The sequence below is a fragment of the Pogoniulus pusillus genome, chromosome 20 (genome assembly GCF_015220805.1).
Source record: "Pogoniulus pusillus isolate bPogPus1 chromosome 20, bPogPus1.pri, whole genome shotgun sequence".
NCBI lineage: Eukaryota > Metazoa > Chordata > Aves > Piciformes > Lybiidae > Pogoniulus > Pogoniulus pusillus.
The window spans coordinates 21,055,460-21,077,138 of NC_087283.1; the positions used below are offsets into that span (position 1 = coordinate 21,055,460).

Genomic DNA, 21,679 nt, shown 5'->3' on the forward strand with positions numbered 1-21,679 from the left:
CTCGTTTTGATTCAGCTAAAATGCCTCTGAGGAGCTTTTTGGCTACGTGTCCAAATCTGTGTCACCTTGAGATTGGCCTAAGGGGGTCCCCAAACCTTGCTGATGGCCCAAGAGAGTTGCTGCTTGTCTCCAGCTCCAGCCCATTTCACAGACACAAAACTCAGCTCCCCATTTTTCATCTCCTTGCACAGACACAAAACTCAGCTCCCTTTTTGTTCTCTTTGCACCTTGCAGACACAAAACTCGGCTCCCCTTTTTCTTCTCCTTGCACAGACACAAAACTCAGCTCCCTTTTTGTTCTCTTTGCACCTTGCAGACACAAAACTCGGCTCCCCTTTTTCTTCTCCTTGCACAGACACAAAACTCAGCTCCCCTTTTTCTTCTCCTTGCACAGACACAAAACTCAGCTCCCCTTTTTCTTCTTGCACAGACACAAAACTCAGCTCCCCTTTTGCCTCTCTTTACACCTTGCAGACACAAAACTCAGCTCCCCTTTTTCTTCTCTTTGCACCTTGCACAGACACAAAACTCAGCTCCCATTTTTGTTCTCCTTGCATCTTGCAGACACAGAACTCAGCTCCCCTTTTTGTTTCCTTTGCACCTTGCAGACACAAAACTCAGCTCCCCTTTTTATTCTCTTTGCACCTTGCACAGACACAAAACTCAGCTCCCATTTTTCTTCTTGCACAGATACAAAACTCAGCTCCCATTTTTCTTCTCTTTGCACCTTGCAGACACAAAACTCAGCTCCCATTCTTCTTGCACAGACACAAAACTCAGCTCCCATTTTTCTTCTCCTTGCACAGACTCAAAACTCAGCTCCCCTTTTTCTTCTCTTTGCACCTTGCAGACACAAAACTCAGCTCCCCTTTTGCTTCTCTTTGCACCTTGCACAGACACAAAACTCAGCTCCCCTTTTTATTCCCTTTTCACCTTGCACAGACACAAAACTCAGCTCCCCTTTTTATTCCCTTTTCACCTTGCAGACACAAAGCTCAGCTCCCCTTTTTCTTCTTGCACAGACACAAAACTCAGCTCCCCTTTTTCTTCTCCTTGCACTGACACAAAACTCAGCTTCCCTTTTGCCTCTCTTTGCACCTTGCAGACACAAAACTCAGCTCCCCTTTTTATTCTCTTTGCACCTTGCACAGACACAAAACTCAGCTCCCATTTTTGTTCTCCTTGCATCTTGCAGACACAGAACTCAACTCCCATTTTTGTTCTCTGCACCTTGCACAGACACAAAACTCAGCTCCCCTTTTTATTCTCTTTGCACCTTGCACAGACTCAAAACTCAGCTCCCATTTTTCTTCTCTTTGCACCTTGCTCACTGCAGTTTGCACCTTTCTTGTTCCCCAGGATTTTGGCACTGGAGAAGCTGGGGGCAGTCTTCAACCAGGTTGCTTTCCCCTTGCAGTACACACCCCGAAAGTTTGTCATTCATCCAGAGAGCAACAACCTGATCATCATTGAGACAGACCACAATGCTTACACTGAGGCCACCAAGGCACAGAGGAAGCAGCAGATGGCTGAGGTAACTGGGGGGGGAGGGAGGGGGGGGACAGCTGCACACATCCCCAGCAACCCCAAGCGAGGCTGCAGGCTTGGAACAGTGTGGCTGAAAAGCTGCTGGCAGAAAGAGACCTTGGGGTTGTTAATAGGCAGCTGAATATGATCCAGCAGTGTGCCCAGGTGGCAAAGAAAGCTAAAGGCATCCTGGCTGGGATCAGGAATGCTGTGGCCAGCAGGAGCAGGGAGGTGATTGTGCCTTTGGATGCTGCTCTGGTGAGGCCACACCTCGAGTGTTGTGTTCAGCTTTGGGCACCTCAATACAAGAAGGATGTGGAGGTGCTGGAGCCAGTGCAGAGGAGGGCAAGGAAGCTGGGGAAAGGCCTAGAGAATCTGATGAAGAGTAACTGAGGGAGCTGGGGGATGGTTAGTTTGAAGAAGAGGAGGCTGAGGGGAGGCCTCATCACTGCCTACAGCTGCCTGAAAGGAGGTTGTAGAGAGGCAGGTAAATAGTGATAGAACAAGCTTCAAGCTGCCACTGGGTAGGTTTAGAGTGGTCATTAGGAATAGTTTGTTTCCCAGCAAGAGTGGTCAGGCACTGGAATGTGTTGCCCAGGGAGGTGGTCACCACCCCTTGATGTGTTTAGAAGTCTTTTGGATGTGGTGCTTGAGGATATGGTTTAAGGTTGAGCTTTGTAGAGTAGAGAGAACGATTGGACTTGATGATCCTGAAGGTCTTTTCCAATCTGAATGTTTCTGTCATCCCTTCCCCAGAGGGGGACTTGAAATCCTCTCCTCTCACTGCTCCCCAGCTGCCATCACCTGCAGATGTGTGGCCTGTCTGAAGGCAGGAGCTGAGGGGAGAGAAGGCTTCAGGGTAACCTCATACCTGAAGGATGCCTACAAGAAAGCTGAGGAGGGACTGCTTACAGGATAAGGAGCAGTGGCTTTGAGCTGGAAGAGGAGAGATTGAGAGTGGAGATGAGGAAGAAAGTCTTGGCAGTGAAAGTGGGGAGGAGACACTGGCACAGGTTGCCCAGGGAGCTTGTTGATGCCCCCTGCCTGGTTGGATGAGGTCTAGTGAGAGGTGTCTCCCCCCGTGGCAGGGAGATTGGAGCTGGATGATCTTTGAGGTCCCTTCCAACCCATTGTGTGGTTGCAAGATCTGCCTCAACCCCCACATTTCAGCAGAGGATGCTCCTTGCTTTGCCTGTTGTTCTGGCAGGCTTAAGAACCACTTGTTGAAGGACACTTCTGCTCATGTGACACCATTTTCTGTGACTCTGAGGATATTTGGATTCCAGAGGGGGTTGTTTTCTTCTCCCTCTTTCCTGAGTTGTTGATTTGGAGACAGAGCTCCTCAGGAAACTTACCCCTTTAGGGGGAGGGCAGAGCTCTGGATTTCCTCCTTGGGAATAAGCTCAGGGTGAGGGGGAAGCTTTGGGATTTGGCAGCTTTGCCCTGGAATACCTTGGCCTAGTGGAAAGTGGGAGGCAGCATCCTACACAAGGGTATGTCTGGGAAGGAAATCCACTGAGCTGCTGTTTTCTCCTCTCCTTTAACTCACCTTAGGAAATGGTGGAGGCTGCAGGTGAAGATGAGAGGGAGCTGGCTGCTGAGATGGCTGCAGCCTTCCTGAATGAAAACCTGCCTGAATCCATCTTTGGTGCTCCCAAGGCAGGGAATGGCCAATGGGCTTCTGTTATCAGGGTGATGAACCCCATCCAGGGAAACACATTGGATCTGGTCCAGCTGGAGCAGAACGAAGCTGCCTTCAGGTAAGCAGCAGTGCCACATGCAGCAAGAAGCTCTGCCTGTGGTGAGCCTTGCTGGGAGGGAGTTGGTTTGTTTTTTAACTCCCTTCTCTTGCTCAGCTGTTGCTGAGTTGAAATCCAGGTGCAGCCTGGCTTTGAAACTCCAGCAGCAAGTGCCACAAAGCTTTTGTCTTGCTTTTCCCTTCCCACCCTGAGCTGTCTGCATGTGACACTAAGATCCAGCCCTCCAGATGTTTGCTGGACCCCAGTGCTTGTCCATTCTAACCTTCCTAGCTGCCTCCCTGCATCCTCTGACACTGCCCTGTACTCCTCCCAGCTGCCAGCCCCTCCTGCCCTCATCTGTAGACTCTCTTCTTGCGTTGGAGTTTGCTCAGCAGTTCCCTGCTTGACCATGGAGGTCTTCTGGCTCCCTTTCTGGGTTTCCTACTTGTTGGAATGCTTGAAGGCCATCAAGGAGAGTGTAAATGAGAGATCAGAGAGCTGGGAGCAAGAGAACATGCTGCTATCTCTCACTTCCCTTCTCATCCAGATAAGCTGAGAGTAGATTAAATGGAAAGGAAGTGTTAGAGGGGACTGGAGGGGAAAACCAGCACAAGAACCATGCAGTGCCTCAGCAGGTAGAGTTTAGATCCTCCTAGTCCACAAAGCTGTTTTGTCCAGGATTCCCAAGCTGGCTGAGCCAGGCAGCAGGCAGGAAATAACACTGAGAGGTGAGGAAAGGTAGATGGAGATGTCCAAATGGGAGCAGCCTGACGAAGAGCTGCTGCTTTTCCTTCTGGTGAGGAAAGGCAGAGCACTGAGCTCGTTCAGCCTTGTGAAAGAAGACTCAGGGGAGAGTTTGCTGTGTTGCAGTGTCTAAAGAGTAGCTCCAGGGAAGATGGAGACTCCCTTTTGACAAGGAGTCAGGTGGAAAGGACAAGGGGTAGAGGGGACAAGTTCCAGCTGGTCACAAGAGGACAGCCAACCGTTGGGATAATCTCCCTGATGGAGGTGGTGAATTCCTCAGTGTTGGACACTTTCAAGATGCAGCTGGGTAGGGGCTGAGACATCTTGTCCAGACTCTGCTATTCCCAAGAAAGGTTGGACCAGGTGATCCTTGAGGTCACAGAGTGTTAGAGATAGAAAGGGACCTCCAGAGATCATCCTATCCAAGCAGGATCACCCAGGGTAGTCCACACAGGAATGCATCCAGAGAGGGTTTGAAAGTCTCCAGAGAAGGAGATTCCACAACCCCCTTGGGCAGCCTGCTCCAGGCCTCTCTCACCCTCACAGGTGTCACCTCCTCCTGTTGGTTAGAACCTTCTGTGTTCCAGTTTGCGTCCATTGTTCCTTGTCTTACTGCTGTGCACCACAAACAAGATCTTGGCCCCCTCCACTCGACCCTCCCCACCCCTCAGATACTTAGAATCATAGAATCAGTCAGGGATGGAAGGGAGCACAAGGAGCAGCCAGCTCCAGCCCCCCTGCCGTGCCCAGGGACACCCTACCCTAGAGCAGGCTGCCCACAGCCTCAGCCAGCCTGGCCTCAAACACCTCCAGCCATGGGGCCTCAACCCCCTCCCTAGGCAACCCATTCCAGCCTCTCATCACTCTCCTGCTCAGCAACTTCCTCCTCCCCTCCAGCCTCACTCTCCCCACCTCCAGCTTTGCTCCAGCCCCCCCACTTCTGCCACTCCCTCACAGCCTCAAAAGTCCCTCCCCAGCTTTTTTGGAGCCCCCTGCAGATGCTGCAAGGCCACAATGAGGTCCCCTGGGAGCCTCCTCTGCTCCAGCCTGCACAGCTCCAACTCTTTCAGTCTGTGCTCATAGGAGGGATGCTACTTACAGACACTAATCAGATCCCCTCTCAGTCTTCTCCAGACTCAACAGCCCCAGGGCTCTCCATCTCTCCACAGGGCAGATGCTCAAATCCCTTCCAACTTAGGATTCTGTGGCTGCAGTGCAGCTTTGCCCTTTGCTAGGCAGTGAAAGCAAAGCTTTAGGCTGGGTTCTGTGACTGCAGTGCAGCTTTGCCCTTTGCTAGGCAGTGAAAGCAAAGCTTTAGGCTGGATTCTGTGACTGCAGTGCAGCTTTGCCCTTTGCTAGGCAGTGAAAGCAAAGCTTTAGGCTGGGTTCTGTGACTGCAGTGCAGCTTTGCCCTTTGCTAGGCAGTGAAAGCAAAGCTTTAGGCTGGGTTCTGTGACTGCAGTGCAGCTTTGCCCTTTGCTAGGCAGTGAAAGGAAAGCTTTAGGCTGGGTTCTGTGACTGCAGAGCAGCTTTGCCCTTTGCTAGGCAGTGAAAGCAAAGCTTTAGGCTGGGTTCTGTGACTGCAGTGCAGCTTTGCCCTTTGCTAGGCAGTGAAAGCAAAGCTTTAGGCTGGGTTCTGTGACTGCAGTGCAGCTTTGCCCTTTGCTAGGCAGTGAAAGCAAAGCTTTAGGCTGGGTTCTGTGACTGCAGTGCAGCTTTGCCCTTTGCTAGGCAGCGAAAGCAAAGCTTTAGGCTGCACAGCCACACGTTTTGAACAGGGGAGAGAGAACCTCTCACAACAAAATGCCAGTGCTGAGAGGTCAGGCTGCAGGGTCTGTGCCTGGTTTAGGAGCAGGCTGTGCTGTGGAGGGAGCCACTGTGTGTTTGTGTCACCTCTTCTCCTCCCCAGCGTGGCCGTGTGCCGCTTCTCCAGCACCGGGGACGAGTGGTACGTGCTGGTGGGGGTGGCCAAGGACCTCATCCTGAACCCTCGCTCTGTTGCTGGAGGGTTTGTCTACACCTACAAGCTGGTGAACAGTGGTGAGAAACTGGAATTCCTGCACAAGGTGAGTAGGGGGACGAGGGGATGACTGCTAACAGGGAGAGGAAGAGTTTTGGGGTAGTTGTTACTCGGCGCTGAAAGCTGTGGTGAAGTATTGCAGGATTTGTGGAGTCACAGAATTGTTTGGGTTGGAGGAGACCTTTAACCCCAACCATGGCCACTGCACTGTGTCATCCAGCACCACATTTCCACTGCTTTTCACCTCCTCCAGGCATGGGGACTTGTGGTGTCACCTCCCTGGGCAGCCTGTGCTAATCCCTGACCACTCATGCAGCAAAGCTTTTCCTCATCTCCAACGTTAGGCTGTTTCCTCTCCTATCATCTCATACTAGGGAGAAGAAACCAGCCCCACCTCACTGCAGCCTCCTTCAAGGAGTTGTAGAGAGCAGTGAAGTCTGCCCCCAGGCTCCACTTCTCCAGATTAAACAAGAAAGTTCATCCTGCTGATGTTAGAGGCTGGAAGCATCCCCAGAGAAAATAAACTGCCACCTCCAAAATCGCTTTGGGGACATCTTTTGCAGAGCTGAGAATTGAACACAGCTCTCCCAGAGTCCCAGCCCTTTGCCTTAACTCTGGGCAGAGGGGAAAGGAGCAGTGTTTTTGTGCCCCTGGTAGGGAGGGGAGTAGAACAGCTCTGTTTTCTCTGTGGAAGATGAGCTCAGAGAACTGCTCTGAGCATTTGTTTACAGAGAGAATTCATCCTTGGGTTGCTCGAGCCCTGGTGCTGAGGCACTCAGTCCTTGGCTGGCCACCTGAAGCTGGTGTGAGCTGTCATCTTGCTGTTTTGGCTGCCTGGAGGAATGATGAGTTGCCTGATGACCAACTTGTTTGACAAGTCTCTGGAGCTTTAGTGATTTCAGCAGAACTCCCTTTAAATCCTAGTTCTGTTCTCCTTCCCACGTGCTTCCAGCACGGCCAAGATGGGAGCAGATGAGCATCTGGAAAGGAATGTTGTGGCTTACTCACTTCCTACACTCCTGATGCAAGAAGTGGGTTCTGTGCTGGAGCAGGACCTTTTCTGGTGCCATCAAACACCCACTTGGAAATTGACAGAGCTGCTGCTGCTGTGAAATGACTTCTCTTAGCCAGCCCAAGCCAGCTGGGAATACTGCAGCTGGAAGCTCTCTTCCCTGATGCCCTTCTCTGCTGTGGCTGATCCTTTAGCTTGATGAGTGCTGGGAGATCTTTCAGCCCTATCTGACTTGGTGAGCTGTGGGCACAGTGATTATTGTTCAGCTGTGCCACTGCTTCACTGGCAGCTTCAGAGCACCTCTGGCAGGTGGATGAAGAAGATTCATGCTTGGTGGTTTAAAACCCAGACAATCTGGGTGGCTTTGGGCGAAACACAACATCTTTTTGATGGGGATAGAGCTAAACTAAGAACTGAGGCAGGCAGATCCTGCCTGCTTTTGCTGCCAGCCCGGGGAGGGGGTTCTCAGAGCAGTCCTACACTTCATTCAGGGGGCCCTGACCTTTTGGCCCTCCTGCAGAAGCATTATGATCACCTTTCTAAGTTGAAAGCCTTGGCACAGGCCAGTGTGCTTCAGAGAACCATTTGGGTTGGAAGAGCCCTTTAAGATGCAGCCCTTAGACTTGCCAGGTCACCATTAAACCGTGTCCTCAGCACCACATTTCCACTGCTTTTCACTCCCTCCAGGCACTGCTGGCCTGGGCCAGGCCTTGTCAGCCCTTTTGGGGAGCAAATTGTTCTCCATGCCCAACCCAACCTTCCCCTGGCACAACTTGAGGTCATTTCCTCTCGTTCTGCCACTTGATACTGGTGAGAAGAGACCAACCCCAAGCTGGCTCCAGCTTCCTTTCAGGGAACTGTAGAGCACCAGAGGGTCTTCAGCTGCCTCTTGAGCTGAATCCATTCTGAAGCTTGGTGCTCATGAGAGCCTCACAGTCTTCCTTTTCCCCTCTGCAGACCCCTGTGGAGGAGGTTCCTGCAGCCATTGCTCCCTTCCAAGGCAGAGTCTTGATTGGAGTTGGAAAGCTGCTGCGTGTGTATGACCTGGGCAAGAAGAAGCTGCTCCGCAAGTGTGAGAACAAGGTACTGCCTTCTGTCTGTCCAGAGCTGCTCACCTGGACTGGGGCATTGCAGCAGTGAGGCAAAGGGGTGAGCTGCTGCTCTCTGTCTGCACAGCTGACCTCATGCAGGAGCACAGATCAGGCCTCTGATCTTCTGCTGTAGGTGTGAGAGGATTTATCCAAGCTGCTGGCGGTGTTCCCTTGGGGGTGAGATGATCAGCAAGCTGGGGCCAGAAGCTGAAGGGTGCATTTGGACACCTCTTCAGACCCTCAGAGTTGTGAGAAGGAGATCTTCTCCTGGCTTTAGATGGTCCTTGCAGAGCATCCCTGGTGCTTGAGGGAAAGAAACTGCAGATTGTGGTTTTCGAACTCTGCTGCCTGCTCCTCCTCCCTCTTCTTGCAGGCTGCAGAACCTGTGCCAGTTGCTCATTGCTGCACAAAGGAACTCCAGCAAGTGCACAGGCAGGCTGGGAACTTCTAATGGAATGAGAGTTTTGTGTGCCTTGGGTGGTTTGGGGTTTGTTTCCTCCACATGACTCAGATGAACAGTTGGAGCTTTCCTTTTTGAGTCTTCTGTGAGTGCAGTAGTGAGGGGACACTGAAGCAGCTCCTGCTTGCAGGGCTGTCCCTGGCAGCTCACTTCCCAGACTCATCAGCATGTTCTCTGCATGTGTAGTGTCATGCTCAGCAGGCTGAGAGTGGTTACAGGATCCCAGATGGGGTTAGGAAAGGACCTCTGCAGGTCATCCTCTCTGCTCGAGCAGGGCACCCACAGCAGCTTGCCCAGGAGCACAATGCCCAGCTGGGGTTGGAAGCTCTCCAGAGAAGGAGACTCCACAGCCTCTCTGCCTAGCCTGCTCCAGGCCTGCAGCACCCTCACACCAAACAAGTTTCTCTTCCTGTTCAGATGGAACCTCCTGGGTTCCAGTTCATGCCCATTGTCCTGTCCCTGGGCACCACTGACAAGAGTCTGTCCCCATCCTCCTACCCCCCACAGCTCCTTTAGCTCTTGCTGAGCATTGATGAGATGCCCTCTGGGGCTGCTCTTCTGCAGGCTCTCAGCCCCAGGGCTCTCAGCCTTTGCTCTTCCCAGAGCTGTTCCAGGCCTATCAGCAGCTTTGTAGCCTCTCCTGGACTCTCCAGCACTTCCCTGCCTCTTGAACTGGACCCAGTACTCCAAACATGGCCTCAGTGGGGCATAGTAAAGGAGAAGGAGAACTTCCCTCTGCTGTGTGGTGGACATCAGGTTGGAAGGTCCTGCACTGATGATGTGAGAAGTGTGGGCAGCAGGGCAAGGGAGGGGATTCTGCCCCTTGGCTCTGCTCTCCTCAGACCCCACCTGCAGTCTTGTGTGCAGTTCTGGAGCCCCCAACACAAGAAGGACATAGAACTGTTTGAGCCAGTCCAGAGGAGGCCACCAAGATGCTGAGAGGGCTGCAGCAGCTCTGCTCTGAGCACAGGCTGAGAGAGTTGGAGCTCTGCAGCCTGGAGAAGAGAAGGCTTGGAGGAGACCTTGGAGTGGGCTTCCAGTATCTGAAGGGGGCTACAGGAAGGCTGGGGAGGGACTAGTGACAGGGTCTGGGAATGACAGGACGGGGAGGAATGGGTTTAAAGTGGCAGAGGGGAGATTGGAACTGGATGTTAGGAACAAGTTCTTTGCAGTGAGGGTGGTGAGAGCCTGGCACAGGTTGCCCAGGGAGGTTGGGGAGCACAGAAGCACCCAATGTGATCAAAGATCACATTGGGTGCTTCTGTGCTCCCCAACCTCCCTGGAGATGTTCAAGGCCAGGTTGGATGAAGCCTTGAGCAACCTGTCCTAGTGGGAGATGTCCCTGCCTATGGCAAGAGGTTGGAACTGGCTGATCCTTGAGGTCCCTTCCAACCCCAACCATTCTCTGTTCAACTTGAGCCTGCAGTCTGCCAGGGACGAGAGGTGGCTCTGTGAAGGTGTTCAAGGCCAGGTTGGATGAAGCCTTGAGCAACCTGTTCTAGTGGGAGATGTCCCTGCCTATGGCAAGAGGTTGGAACTGGCTGATCCTTGAGGTCCCTTCCAACCCCAACCATTCTCTGTTCAACTTGGGCCTGCAGTCTGCCAGGGATGAGAAGTGGCTCTGTGAAGGTGTTCAAGGCCAGGTTGGATGAAGCCTTGAGCAACCTGTCCTAGTGGGAGATGTCCCTGCCTATGGCAAGAGGTTGGAACTGGCTGATCCTTGAGGTCCCTTCCAACCCCAACCATTCTCTGTTCAACTTGAGCCTGCAGTCTGCCAGGGACGAGAGGTAGCTTCACAGCGGGAACAACGCCAGGGTGAGGCAAGTTGAGCTATGAATATGGCAGAGTTAACCTGTCAGGAGCCACTCAGATTTTTTTCTCCTCCCTCTCTCCAACCAGCACATTGCCAACTACATCTGTGGCATCCAAACCATTGGGCACAGGGTGATTGTTTCAGACGTTCAGGAGAGCTTCATCTGGGTGCGCTACAAGCGGAACGAGAACCAATTGATCATCTTCGCCGACGACACCTACCCGCGCTGGGTCACCACTGCCACCCTCCTGGACTATGACACCGTGGCTGGAGCAGACAAGTTTGGCAACATCTGTGTGGTGAGTGTGCCTCGGGATGGAAAAAAAAACATAAACAACAAACCCATGCCTCTTTCTCCCCCCTTCCATGATTTGTCTTAAAAGAATGAAGCTCCAAACCCAGCTGGAGACCAACGCCCTGTACCATTCACTTGTTTTTAATAGGGGGGACACACACACTGCTGTTTATCAAGCTGGCTAATGAAAAGATCCCATTTCCTGAAACAGTCAATTTGGGTTCAAATTTGACCCTCCACCCCCAAATAAAACCCTACTTTTGTTATGAAGAAGCTTTGTGATTGGGAAAGGGCCCCTGCGAGAGTTGGTGGCAGGGTTATCGCTCTTAGTTGCTTTCCCTGGCATTGAGTTTTCTCTGCTTCTTCCTCTCCAAATTGGCTTAGTCGGTGCTGACACTTCCCTGCTTGGCTGGGTGTCAGCAGAGGAGGAGGAAAGAAGAGCTTGGTCCTTGTGCCAGGGCTTTGATCTCTCTCTGAAGCGTGCTGGGGTGCTTTGGAGTGCAGAGTTCAATGAGTGTTGGGCACATCGCCGGCAGGGTTTGACCCACTCACACAATCCATCCTCTTTGCCTTTCCTGCCCCCCCCACACACACACATCACACTGTTTCCTTGCTGGGAACCACCTTTTGAATCGTTTTGACTCTGCTTCTCAGGCTGATCTGCAAGTGTTAAGCCAAGGCAGAGCCTGGTCAGGAGGTCCTGCCTGTATTTTTTGAGTCCTAGGCCATAGATCTTGGCAGTTGTGTTGAGCTCTGAAGGCTTTGTTGGAGGAGCAGGTGGATTTTGCTCTTAAGGATAAAGTGGTTCCTCTAGAGTCCACCAAAGTGACCTTTCAGGGATTCTCCAGAGGTAATGTGCTGCTTCTCTAACCCCTCACTGCCCTTTTCTTCTTCTTGCAATGCAGGTGAGATTGCCACCCAACACCAACGATGAGGTAGATGAGGATCCCACAGGCAACAAAGCACTCTGGGACAGAGGGCTGCTTAATGGAGCATCACAGAAGGTAATGCTTCCTGGCAGACACGTGGGTGTTGAGATGTGGTTGAGCAGCTCTCCTTGGAGACAATCAAGGTCAAATTTAATGTGACCTTGGGCAGCCTGATCTGGTTGGAGATATCCTTGCTGGTTGCAGGGAGATTGAGCCAAGGGTTTGAGAGTTCCTTCCAAACCAATGCATTCTGTGGTGGTTGTGCTGCTGTTCTTTGAAGTGCTCTGCAGTGGTGGCCAGATGTGTTGGCAGATGTGCTCCTGCACAGCCACTATGGCGTGGGTGATTCTTTTTGTGCTGTCCCCAGGGGCCAGTTCTGAGTCTGCAGTGGCAGCTGAGGCCAGTTTGGTGCTGTCTGATTGCAGCAGCAGCCTTGTTTGCTTTCCCTCATTACTCACATCCCTGTGCCTAGCTCCAGAGGGCAGTTGAGCAGCATGCTGAGTGGTGCCATCTGGTCACAGGTGGGAAGGCTCTTCCCCTTCAGAAGGGCATTTCAGACCTGGCAGGTGGCCACATTGATTCTGCTTCCCTCTCTCTCGAGCCTTTCAGCTGATGATAAAGCCCCAGAGCAAACACAGGCCTCTCTGCTTGACTTGCAGGCTGAAGTGATCATGAATTACCACGTGGGAGAGACTGTGCTGTCCTTGCAGAAGACCACACTCATCCCAGGAGGCTCTGAGTCTCTTGTCTACACCACCCTGTCAGGAGGAATAGGAATTTTGGTCCCATTTACTTCCCACGAGGTGAGCCAGCCCTGTCGTTGTGCTGCACTGTCACTGCTGCTCCGAGTGCTCTTTCCCCAGGCACTGCAGGAATGTGCTGGGTCCCTTGAGGGATACTCTGGGGCTCTGCAGGGAAGCCTGTGGCTGTGGGACAGGCTCTGATGCAAACAGAGCTCCTGCATTGGTTCTGGGAAGTGGTTTTCTTCTTGCACTCTTCTGCAACCGCAGAATCCTTTGGGTTGGAAGAGACCTTTCAGATCATCCATTGCAACCCTTTGCCCAGCACTGCCAGGGCACCACTAAACCATGGCCCTCAGCCTGCATCAGGAGCAGTGTGGGCACTAGGACAAGGGAGGTTATTCTGCCCCTGTGCTCAGCACTGATCAGGCCACACCTTGAGTGCTGCGTCCAGTTCTGGGCTTCTCAGTTCAAGAGAGATGTTGAGGTGCTGGAAGGTGTCCAGAGAAGGGCAGCAAAGCTGGGGAGGGGCCTGGAGCACAAACCCTATGAGGAGAGGCTGAGGGAGCTGGGGGTGTTTAGCCTAGAGAAGAGGAGGCTCAGGGGTGACCTCATTGCTGTCTACAACTACCTGAAGGGAGGTTGTAGCCAGGTGGGGTTGGCCTCTTCTCCCAGGCAACCAGCAACAGAACAAGGGGACACAGCCTCAAGTTGTGCCAGGGGAAGTACAGGCTGGATGTTAGGAGGAAGTCGTTGGCAGAGAGAGTGATTGGCATTGGAATGGGCTGCCCAGGGAGGTGGTGGAGTCACCATCCCTGGAGGTGTTCAGGCAAAGACTGGATGAGGCACTTAGTGCCATGGTCTAGTTGACTGGACAGGGCTGGGTGCTAGGTTGGCCTGGATGAGCTTGGAGGTCTCTTCCAGCCTGGTTGGTTCTATGATTCTACACAGCTTGGAAACCTCTCCAGCCATGGGAGCTCCATCACTGCCCTGGGCAGCCAGGGACAGGCCTTGACAGCCCTTTTGGGGAAGAAATTGTTCCTCATGTCTGACCTAAACCTGCCCTGGCATAATGGGAAGCTATTTCCTCTCATCCTGGGAGAAGAGACCAACCCTACCCCACTCCAACCTCCTTACAGGGATCTATAAAGAGCAATCAGGTCTCCCCTGAGCCTCTTTTTCTCCAGACTAAACCACCCCAGCTCCCTCAGCTGCTGCAGTCCCTTCACCAGCTTCATTGCCCTTCTCTGGGCTTGCTCTCCAGCACCTCAGTGCCCTCTTTGGAGTGAGGGCCCCAAAACTGAACCCAGAATTCTGATGCTTTAGAGGAGCTTCTGGGTCTTTTAGAGTCTGAGGAAGGACCTTTTGACCTGCTTTGTGCTGAAGCTCTGATGTTTGAAGTCCTGAGGGTGATACTCTCCTCTCCACTTAACTGTGGCCTCCTGGAGCAGTGGTTTCCAACATGCTGACACTGAGCTGCACTTCCACACTGTGCCCAGCTGCTGGATGCTCCTCTTCCTGGGAAGCTGATCCTAGCCAGGGTGGCGCTGCCAGCTGCTGCTGTGAGTGCTGCCAGGCTAACCTTGGCTGCTCTTAGCAGAACCTAGCAGCAGTGTTTCAGACACACCTCTCTAGATGTCAGTGTCCCTGGTGAGGTGAGATATGTGACAAACTGTTCTTCATTCCCCCCCAGGATCATGACTTCTTCCAGCACGTGGAGATGCACCTGAGGTCGGAGCATCCCCCTCTGTGCGGCCGAGACCACCTCAGCTTCCGCTCCTACTACTTCCCGGTGAAGGTAGGTCTGAGTGGGCAGCAGGTCCTGCCTGACCAACCTGACCTCCTTTTATGATCAAGTTCACCTGCCTGGTGAATGTGAGGCAGGCTGGGGATGGAGTCTACTTGGACTGCAGCAAAGCCTTTAGCACCATCTGCCACAAGCAGCTCCTGGCGCAGCTGGTGGCTGCAACGGAGTCACTCTGGTATGGGTCAGGAACTGGCTGGAGGGCTGGGCACAGAGAGTGGTGATGAATGGGGCCACATCCAGCTGGCAGCTGGCACTGGTGGTGTGCCCCAGGGAGCAGTGCTGGGCACAGGCCTGGTCGGTATCTTCATTGATGCTTTGAAGCAGGGGATTGAGTCCAGCAGCAGTGAGGCTGCAGATGGCAGCAAGCTAGGAGCAGCTGTGGAGCTGTTGGAGGGCAGCAGAGCCCTGCAGAGGGACCTGGGCAGGCTGCATGGGTGGGCAGAGGCCAAGGGGATGAGACTGAACAAGGCCAAGTTCTACACTTTGGCCACAACAGCCCTAAGCAGCACTGCAGGTTCTCCTCCCCTCTGCCCTAATGAGACCACACCTGGAATACTGTGCCAAATTTTGCCTTCCCCAGTTCCAAAGAGACAGGGCACTGCTGGGGAGAGTCCAACAGAGGCTGTGAGGATGATGAAGGGACTGGAACATCTCTGCTGTGAAGAAAGGCTGAGAGCCCTGGGGCTGGTTAGAGAGGAGAAGGCTGAGAGGGAACCTGCTCAGTGTCTGTAAATATCTGAGGGGTGGGACTGAGGATGAAGGTGCCAGGCTCTTTTTGCTGGTGCCCACTGACAGGACAGGGAAAAACAGGTACAAGCTGGAACCCAGAAAGTTCCACTTCAACATGAGGAGAAACTTGTTTGGTGTGAGGGTGCTGGAGCCCTGGGGCAGGCTGCCCAGAGAGGTTGTGGAGTCTCCTTCTCTGGAGACTTCCCAAACCCTGTCTGGATGTGTTCCTGTGTGGCCTGCCCTGGGTGATGCTGCTCTGGCAGGGGGTTTGGACTGGATGATCTCCACAAGTCCCTTCCCAAATCCCTGCCATTCAATCTCTGGTTCCATTAGGGAAGCAGCAGTCTGCAGCTGTCAAACCCCACCTGGGTGTGTTCCTGTGTGCCCTGCCCTGGGTGATGCTGCTCTGGCAGGGGGGGTTGCACTGGATGATCTCCAGAGGTCCTTTCCCAAAGCCCTGCCATTCTCTGGTTCCATCACTGGCTGCTGCCTGGGGTGGGGGCTGTTTTCTTAGCCACTACTGGAAATGGAAGTCTTGGTAGCAGCAATTTGTTCCTGCTCCTGAGGAACCAAGTTGGAACCTGTTGGCTGCTAAATGCTGTGACAAAAGGGCCACAGTAACAATGTGGTAGCTACATCAGGATGCCACAAAAGGACTAAAGTAACAATGTGTAGCTACATCAGGATGCCACAGAAGGGCCACAGTAACAATGTGGTAGCTACATCAGGATACCACAGAAGGGCCAAAGTAACAGTGTGGTAGCTACATGAGGATGCCACAGAAGGGCCACAGTAACAATGTGGTAGCTACATCAGGATGCCACAGAAGGGCCAAAGTAACAATGTGGTAGCTACATCAGGATGCCACAGAAGGGCCATGGTAACAATGTGGTAGCTACATGAGGATGCCACAGAAGGGCCACGGTAACAATGTGGTAGCTACATGAGGATGTCACAGAAGGGCCAAAGTAACAATGTGGTAGCTACATGAGGATGTCACAGAAGGGCCAAAGTAACAATGTGGTAGCTACATGAGGATGTCACAGAAGGGCCAAAGTAACAATGTGGTAGCTACATCAGGATGCCACAGAAGGGCCAAAGTAACAATGTGGTAGCTACATCAGGATGCCACAGAAGGGCCACGGTAACAATGTGGTAGCTACATGAGGATGTCACAGAAGGGCCAAAGTAACAATATGGTAGCTACATCAGGATGCCACAGAAGGGACAAAGTAACAATGTGGTAGCTACATCAGGATGCCACAGAAGGGCCAAAGTAACAGTGTGGTAGCTACATGAGTATGCCACAGAAGGGCCACAGTAACAATGTGGTAGCTACATCAGGATGCCACAGAAGGGCCACGGTAACAATGTGGTAGCTACATCAGGATGCCACAGAAGGGCCAAAGTAACAATGTGGTAGCTACATCAGGATGCCACAGAAGGGCCACAGTAACAATGTGGTAGCTACATGAGGATGCCACAGAAGGGCCACAGTAACAATGTGGTAGCTACATCAGGATGCCACAGAAGGGCCACAGTAACAATGTGGTAGCTACATCAGGATGCCACAGAAGGGCCACAGTAACAATGTGGTAGCTACATGAGGATGCCACAGAAGGGCCAAAGTAACAATGTGGTAGCTACATCAGGATGTCACAGAAGGGCCAAAGTAACAGTGTGGTAGCTACATCAGGATGTCACAGAAGGGCCAAAGTAACAATGTGGTAGCTACTACCAGGATGCCACAAAAGGGCCACGGTAACAATGTGGTAGCTACATCAGGATGCCACAGAAGGGCCACAGTAACAATGTGGTAGCTACATCAGGATACCACAGAAGGGCCACAGTAACAATGTGGTAGCTACATCAGGATGCCACAGAAGGGCCACGGTAACAATGTGGTAGCTACATCAGGATGCCACAGAAGGGCCACAGTAACAATGTGGTAGCTACATCAGGACATCACAAAAGTGAGCCCAGAAGCTGATCTCCTCCATCCCGAGGCTGACCTGCAGCAGGGAGACGTCTCCCATCTAACTGCCGCTGCCCCTCAGCCACCTTCCGCAGCCTCCCCAGCAGTGCCTGGGCTGGAGGCTGATCCTTCTTCCCACCCCTTGTGTGGTTCTTCAGCTGCACCCAGGCTTTTGGGGTTTCTCCCTTCATTAATCAAGCCTGCTCAGTCACTTTGCTACTCACTGCTGCTATTCAGCAGATGAGGTCACCGAGCTTGGTCTTGTTTCCAGGAGGGGATTAAGAAGCTCCTGGGAACAAACTGTTTGTGCGTCTCCCCCCTCGGTTAGGCAGGGTTCAGTGCCTCTTCTGTGGTGCTGATTCAATGCTTCTCCCCTTCTCTTTTTTTCCCTCCTTCTACCCTTGCAGAATGTGATCGATGGGGACCTGTGTGAGCAGTTCAACTCCATGGAACCCAACAAACAGAAGAATGTGGCTGAAGAACTGGACCGGACCCCACCTGAGGTGTCCAAGAAGCTGGAGGACATCCGCACTCGCTATGCTTTCTGAGAGCAGAGTTGGGCTGCTGGGGATGCTCTTCAGGCACAGTCCAGGAGGAGGAATCTCCTTCCTTCTGCTTCTCTTCTTTTGGTTTCTCCTCTTTCCCTCCCTCCCTTTTTGTTTTTTGTTTTCAGAGATTTGTTTGCTTCTCTTGGTTTAATGCTTCAGAGTAAGGTGACCCCCAGTAAACACAGTATTAGGTCTCCCAACACCATCCCCCTGCTTCAGGTGAAAGGCTCCTGAGATGTTCTACCTTCCAACCCCCAGCGTGAAGTGCTCAGGTTGCCTCTGACCCCCCAGCTCCTCAGCCCCTCTTTAGGATGGAGCAGCAACCCAAGGAGCTCTTGTGCTGCCTTGCTGGGCAGCTCCAGCCGAGTGCTCCGTGGGATCCGGTTCTGCCGGTGGCATCTGGGCTCTGCCGTAGCCCAGCTTGCTGGTGAAGGAAGGAGCTGTTGAGTGTGACTCAGGAGCCCCCCAGGCTCCTCTTGCTAGTCGGTGGCAAGAAGCCCTGGGCATCTACTTGGCCCTGGGAACAGCTAGTGGGGAGCCTGGCTGTGTACAGGGCTTGTCACACTTGCCCTGAAGGTTTTCTGCTGCGTCGTGGGGGCTTTTTTTGGACTCTCCCTTTTCTGACTGTTTTCCCTGTAAATAGAGTTTTGTACAATGTTGACTCTCTTGGGGGTGGGGAAAGAAGCCTGAGTCTGGGACTTGATTTGTTTCATAATAACTTTGGCAGGAGCAGCGTCTCCAGGCTCGGAGTGTGAGCAGCACAGCAAGAATAAAAGCCTGGGTTTTAACTCGCCCGACTCTGGCCTCCTCTCCTTCCCAGCAGCTGCTCCTCCTGACCCGGCAGGAGCAGCAGGGGGGGGGGCTCAGAAACGTGCCCACCCGCAGCCTGCCCAGAGGCTGGTGCCAAGCTGTAGCGATCTGAGCCCTTCTGTCCCCACCCTGAGCTCAGCCTGGAGCTGGCCCCGAGCCCAGCAGCGAGTCCTTCTGCTCCCCAGCGCCGCTCTGCCCCGGGGGAAGGGGGGGGGGTAGTACATGGAGGAAGAGGAGGTGGGAGGGGTCTTTACCCCAACTACTGTTCCTCCAGCGCTGCCAGGGCATGGCTGTGCCTCAGGGCTCATGCAGAGCCGGGAACAGCTCTGGGAGGAGCAGCTGACTGCCGGGAAGGCTCAGGGAAGATTTCTCCCTGCTCTTAGCTTCCTGGGATTTCCTCTGCTCAGTTTTGCTTCCCTGCCTGACTCCTGCCTTGGCTCTGGCTGCAGAGCTGGAGCCCTCCCCTGGGGCGTGGCAGCCTGGGAAGGGGCCTGGCTGCTCCCTGCCCGGTGCTCAGGTGGCCTCTGGTGACATCCAGGAGCCTCCTGCCCTGTGTTCCACTCCCTTTTTCATTCGTTGCTGCAAGCCTGGGTGAGCTGGGGCCTGCTGCACCCTTTGGCTCCCATGTGGCACCCAGCCCCTCCAGGGCTGCACCCTTTGGCTCCCATCTGGCACTGGGCTGCACCCTTTGGCTCCCACGTGGCACCCAGCCCCTCCAGGGCTGCACCCTTTGGCTCCCATGTGGCACCCAGGCACTGCTGTTTGCCTCACCCAGCCTCTGCAGGGCTTCATGCCCCCTCCCTGGTGACAGCTGTGGCAAGGGAGGGATAAAAACATCAGCTCAGCCTGGGGGGGGTTCTAGCATCTGGCTTGGCAGGGCCGTTGGGTACCCACCCAGTGCTCCTGGCATTCTCCATGCCCTTCTTCTCCCACAGGGATCAAGGAGCACTTCCTTGCAGAAGCTGACATTCCTATGGGTGCAGTTCCACCTGGGAAGGGGAGTCAGGGCATTCCCAAACTGCAGACACAAGCAGGTGCCTGGCACCCTGCAAAGCCTGGCAGGGGCTGCTCTGGGCACTGGATGTGCCCCCAGCTCCCCTTTGTTTGGGGGGGCTCCAAGCTGAGGCAGGAGCTCTCCCAAGCCCTGGCTGGGTGCCTGGCAACTGCTGACTCACAGGTGCCATGTGCTGGGGGCCCTTTCCCTCGGGCTGGCACCAGTGGGTGATTTCCAGCCAAGGTGGGCACACTCTCCCTCCTCCTCCTCCTCGCCTGCCAAGCTGCTTGGTGGCTACGTGGGCAGGGAAGGCTCTTGAATGGCTTCCTCCCACCGCCTGCAGCAGCCGCGGGCGAAATCCCCGCGGACACCGAAGCTGGATCGGCTCCTGCCCTAGCTTGGAGCGAGGAAGGAGACGAAGGCCGTGCCCGGGGCGCTGGTGAGGCCTGGCGGGAAGCTTGGCAGGAGCGGAGCCGCGGCCCTGACTCGGTGCCAGGGGAATCCCAGCGCGCTGCGCCGGGCGCAAGGAGCACATTCCCTTCCCACGCCTTTCCCGGCGAGCGCTGAGCCCCTCCGCCGCCTGCCTGCGCCCGGCGGCCCCTGGCTGGCCCTGGGGCTTCGCTGCGGGAGCGGACAGCGTCCCGCCTGTGTGCGTGTCCCCATCCCGCACCCCTGCTCCCGCCTGCGCCTCGGCCCTGCAGGATGCTGAGGAGACAACGCAGCAAGGTCCTGCTGCTCCTCGGCCAGCCGAGGACCCACCGGCCCCTTGGACGTGGAGCTGGCTGGGCACTGCCACCCACCCCGGCGTGCCAGGGCTGGTTTGACATCCACTTCGAGGTGCACCCAAAGCCACCCTGGGACACTTGGCCAGGAGAGCCCAGGGTGCCCATGGTGTGCAAGGTGGTTGGTCGTATGTGGGCATCCTGCTGGGCTGGATGGGTACCCTGCGGCATGCTGCAGGGCTGGCCCAGCACCCCGGGCACCAGTGGGGCTTGTGGCATAGCTGGGCACCACAGGGGCACCCGGCTGGGGCAGACAGACACCCCAAGGGGCAAGCAAGGCATCCAGGAAGGTTAGCTGAACACCCTGGGGGGCACCCAGCTGGGGCACCCAAGCACCCCAAGGGGCAAGCAAGGCATCCAGGAAGGTTAGCTGAGCACCCTGGGGGGCACCCAGCTGGGGCACCCCAAGGGGCAAGCAAGGCATCCAGGAGGGTTAGCTGAGCACCCTGGGGGGCACCCAGCTGGGGCATCCAAGCACCCCAAGGGGCAAGCAAGGCATCCAGGAGGGTTAGCTGAGCACCCTGGGGGGCACCCAGCTGGGGCACCCAAGCACCCCAAGGGGCAAGCAAGGCATCCAGGAGGGTTAGCTGAGCACCCTGGGGGGCACCCAGCTGGGGCACCCCAAGGGGCAAGCAAGGCATCCAGGAAGGTTAGCTGAGCACCCTGGGGGGCACCCAGCTGGGGCACCCAAGCACCCCAAGGGGCAAGCAAAGCGTCCAGGAGGGTTAGCTGAGCACCCTGGGGGGCACCCAGCTGGGGCACCCAAGCACCCCAAGGGGCAAGCAAGGATCCAGGAGGGTTAGCTGAGCACCCTGGGGGGCACCCAGCTGAGGCACCCAAGCACCCCAAGGGGCAAGCAAGGCATCCAGGAGGGTTAGCTGAGCACCCTGGGGGGCACCCAGCTGGGGCACCCCAAGGGGCAAGCAAGGCGTCCAGGAAGGTTAGCTGAGCACCCTGGGGGGCACCCAGCTGAGGCACCCCAAGGGGCAAGCAAGGCATCCAGGAAGGTTAGCTGAGCACCCTGGGGGGCACCCAGCTGGGGCACCCAAGCAGCTCAGTGTGGTAGCCAAGCACCTCAAGGAGCAGGGAGAGACCTAGAAGGGCTGAGCACCCTGAGGGTACCCAGCTGGGTTGACAGGGCACTCTGGGGACATCCATGTGGGCTACCTGTGTGGACACCAATAGGGACTAGTTGAGCACCCTGGGGACACCCAGCCAGTGCAGCTGAGCACCCTGGGGACACCCATTCGGCTTAGCTGAGCACCCTGGGGACACACATTGGGCTTAGCTGAGCACCCTGGAGACACTCATTTGGGTTAGCTGAGCACCCTGGGGACACTCATTGGGGTTAGCTGAGCACCCTGGAGACACTCATTTGGGTTAGCTGAGCACCCTGGGGACACTCATTGGGGTTAGCTGAGCACCCTGGAGACACTCATTTGGGTTAGCTGAGCACCCTGGGGACACACATTGGGCTTAGCTGAGCACCCTGGAGACACTCATTTGGGTTAGCTGAGCACCCTGGGGACACTCATTGGGGTTAGCTGAGCACCCTGGGGACACTCATTTGGGTTAGCTGAGCACCCTGGGGACACTCATTGGGGTTAGTCGAGCACCTTGGGGACACTCATTCAGGTTAGCTGAGCACCCTGGGGACACTCATT

The 21,679-nt window shown here is 54.8% G+C and overlaps 1 protein-coding gene across 1 annotated transcript in view; it reads left to right on the forward strand.

Annotated features, from left to right (window-relative positions):
* The window catches only part of SF3B3 (splicing factor 3b subunit 3), a 57,551-nt gene extending 39,334 nt beyond the window's left edge, over positions 1 to 18,217 (forward strand). The window contains exons 18-26 of the mRNA XM_064160535.1: positions 1,360 to 1,534; positions 3,082 to 3,287; positions 5,920 to 6,076; positions 8,000 to 8,125; positions 10,493 to 10,705; positions 11,607 to 11,705; positions 12,290 to 12,433; positions 14,064 to 14,168; positions 17,289 to 18,217. Of these exons, the coding sequence (XP_064016605.1) occupies positions 1,360 to 1,534; positions 3,082 to 3,287; positions 5,920 to 6,076; positions 8,000 to 8,125; positions 10,493 to 10,705; positions 11,607 to 11,705; positions 12,290 to 12,433; positions 14,064 to 14,168; positions 17,289 to 17,429 (1,366 nt within the window). The 3' untranslated portion in view covers positions 17,430 to 18,217. The remainder of the gene's footprint in view (positions 1 to 1,359; positions 1,535 to 3,081; positions 3,288 to 5,919; positions 6,077 to 7,999; positions 8,126 to 10,492; positions 10,706 to 11,606; positions 11,706 to 12,289; positions 12,434 to 14,063; positions 14,169 to 17,288) is intronic.
* The last annotated feature ends 3,462 nt before the right edge of the window (positions 18,218 to 21,679 follow it).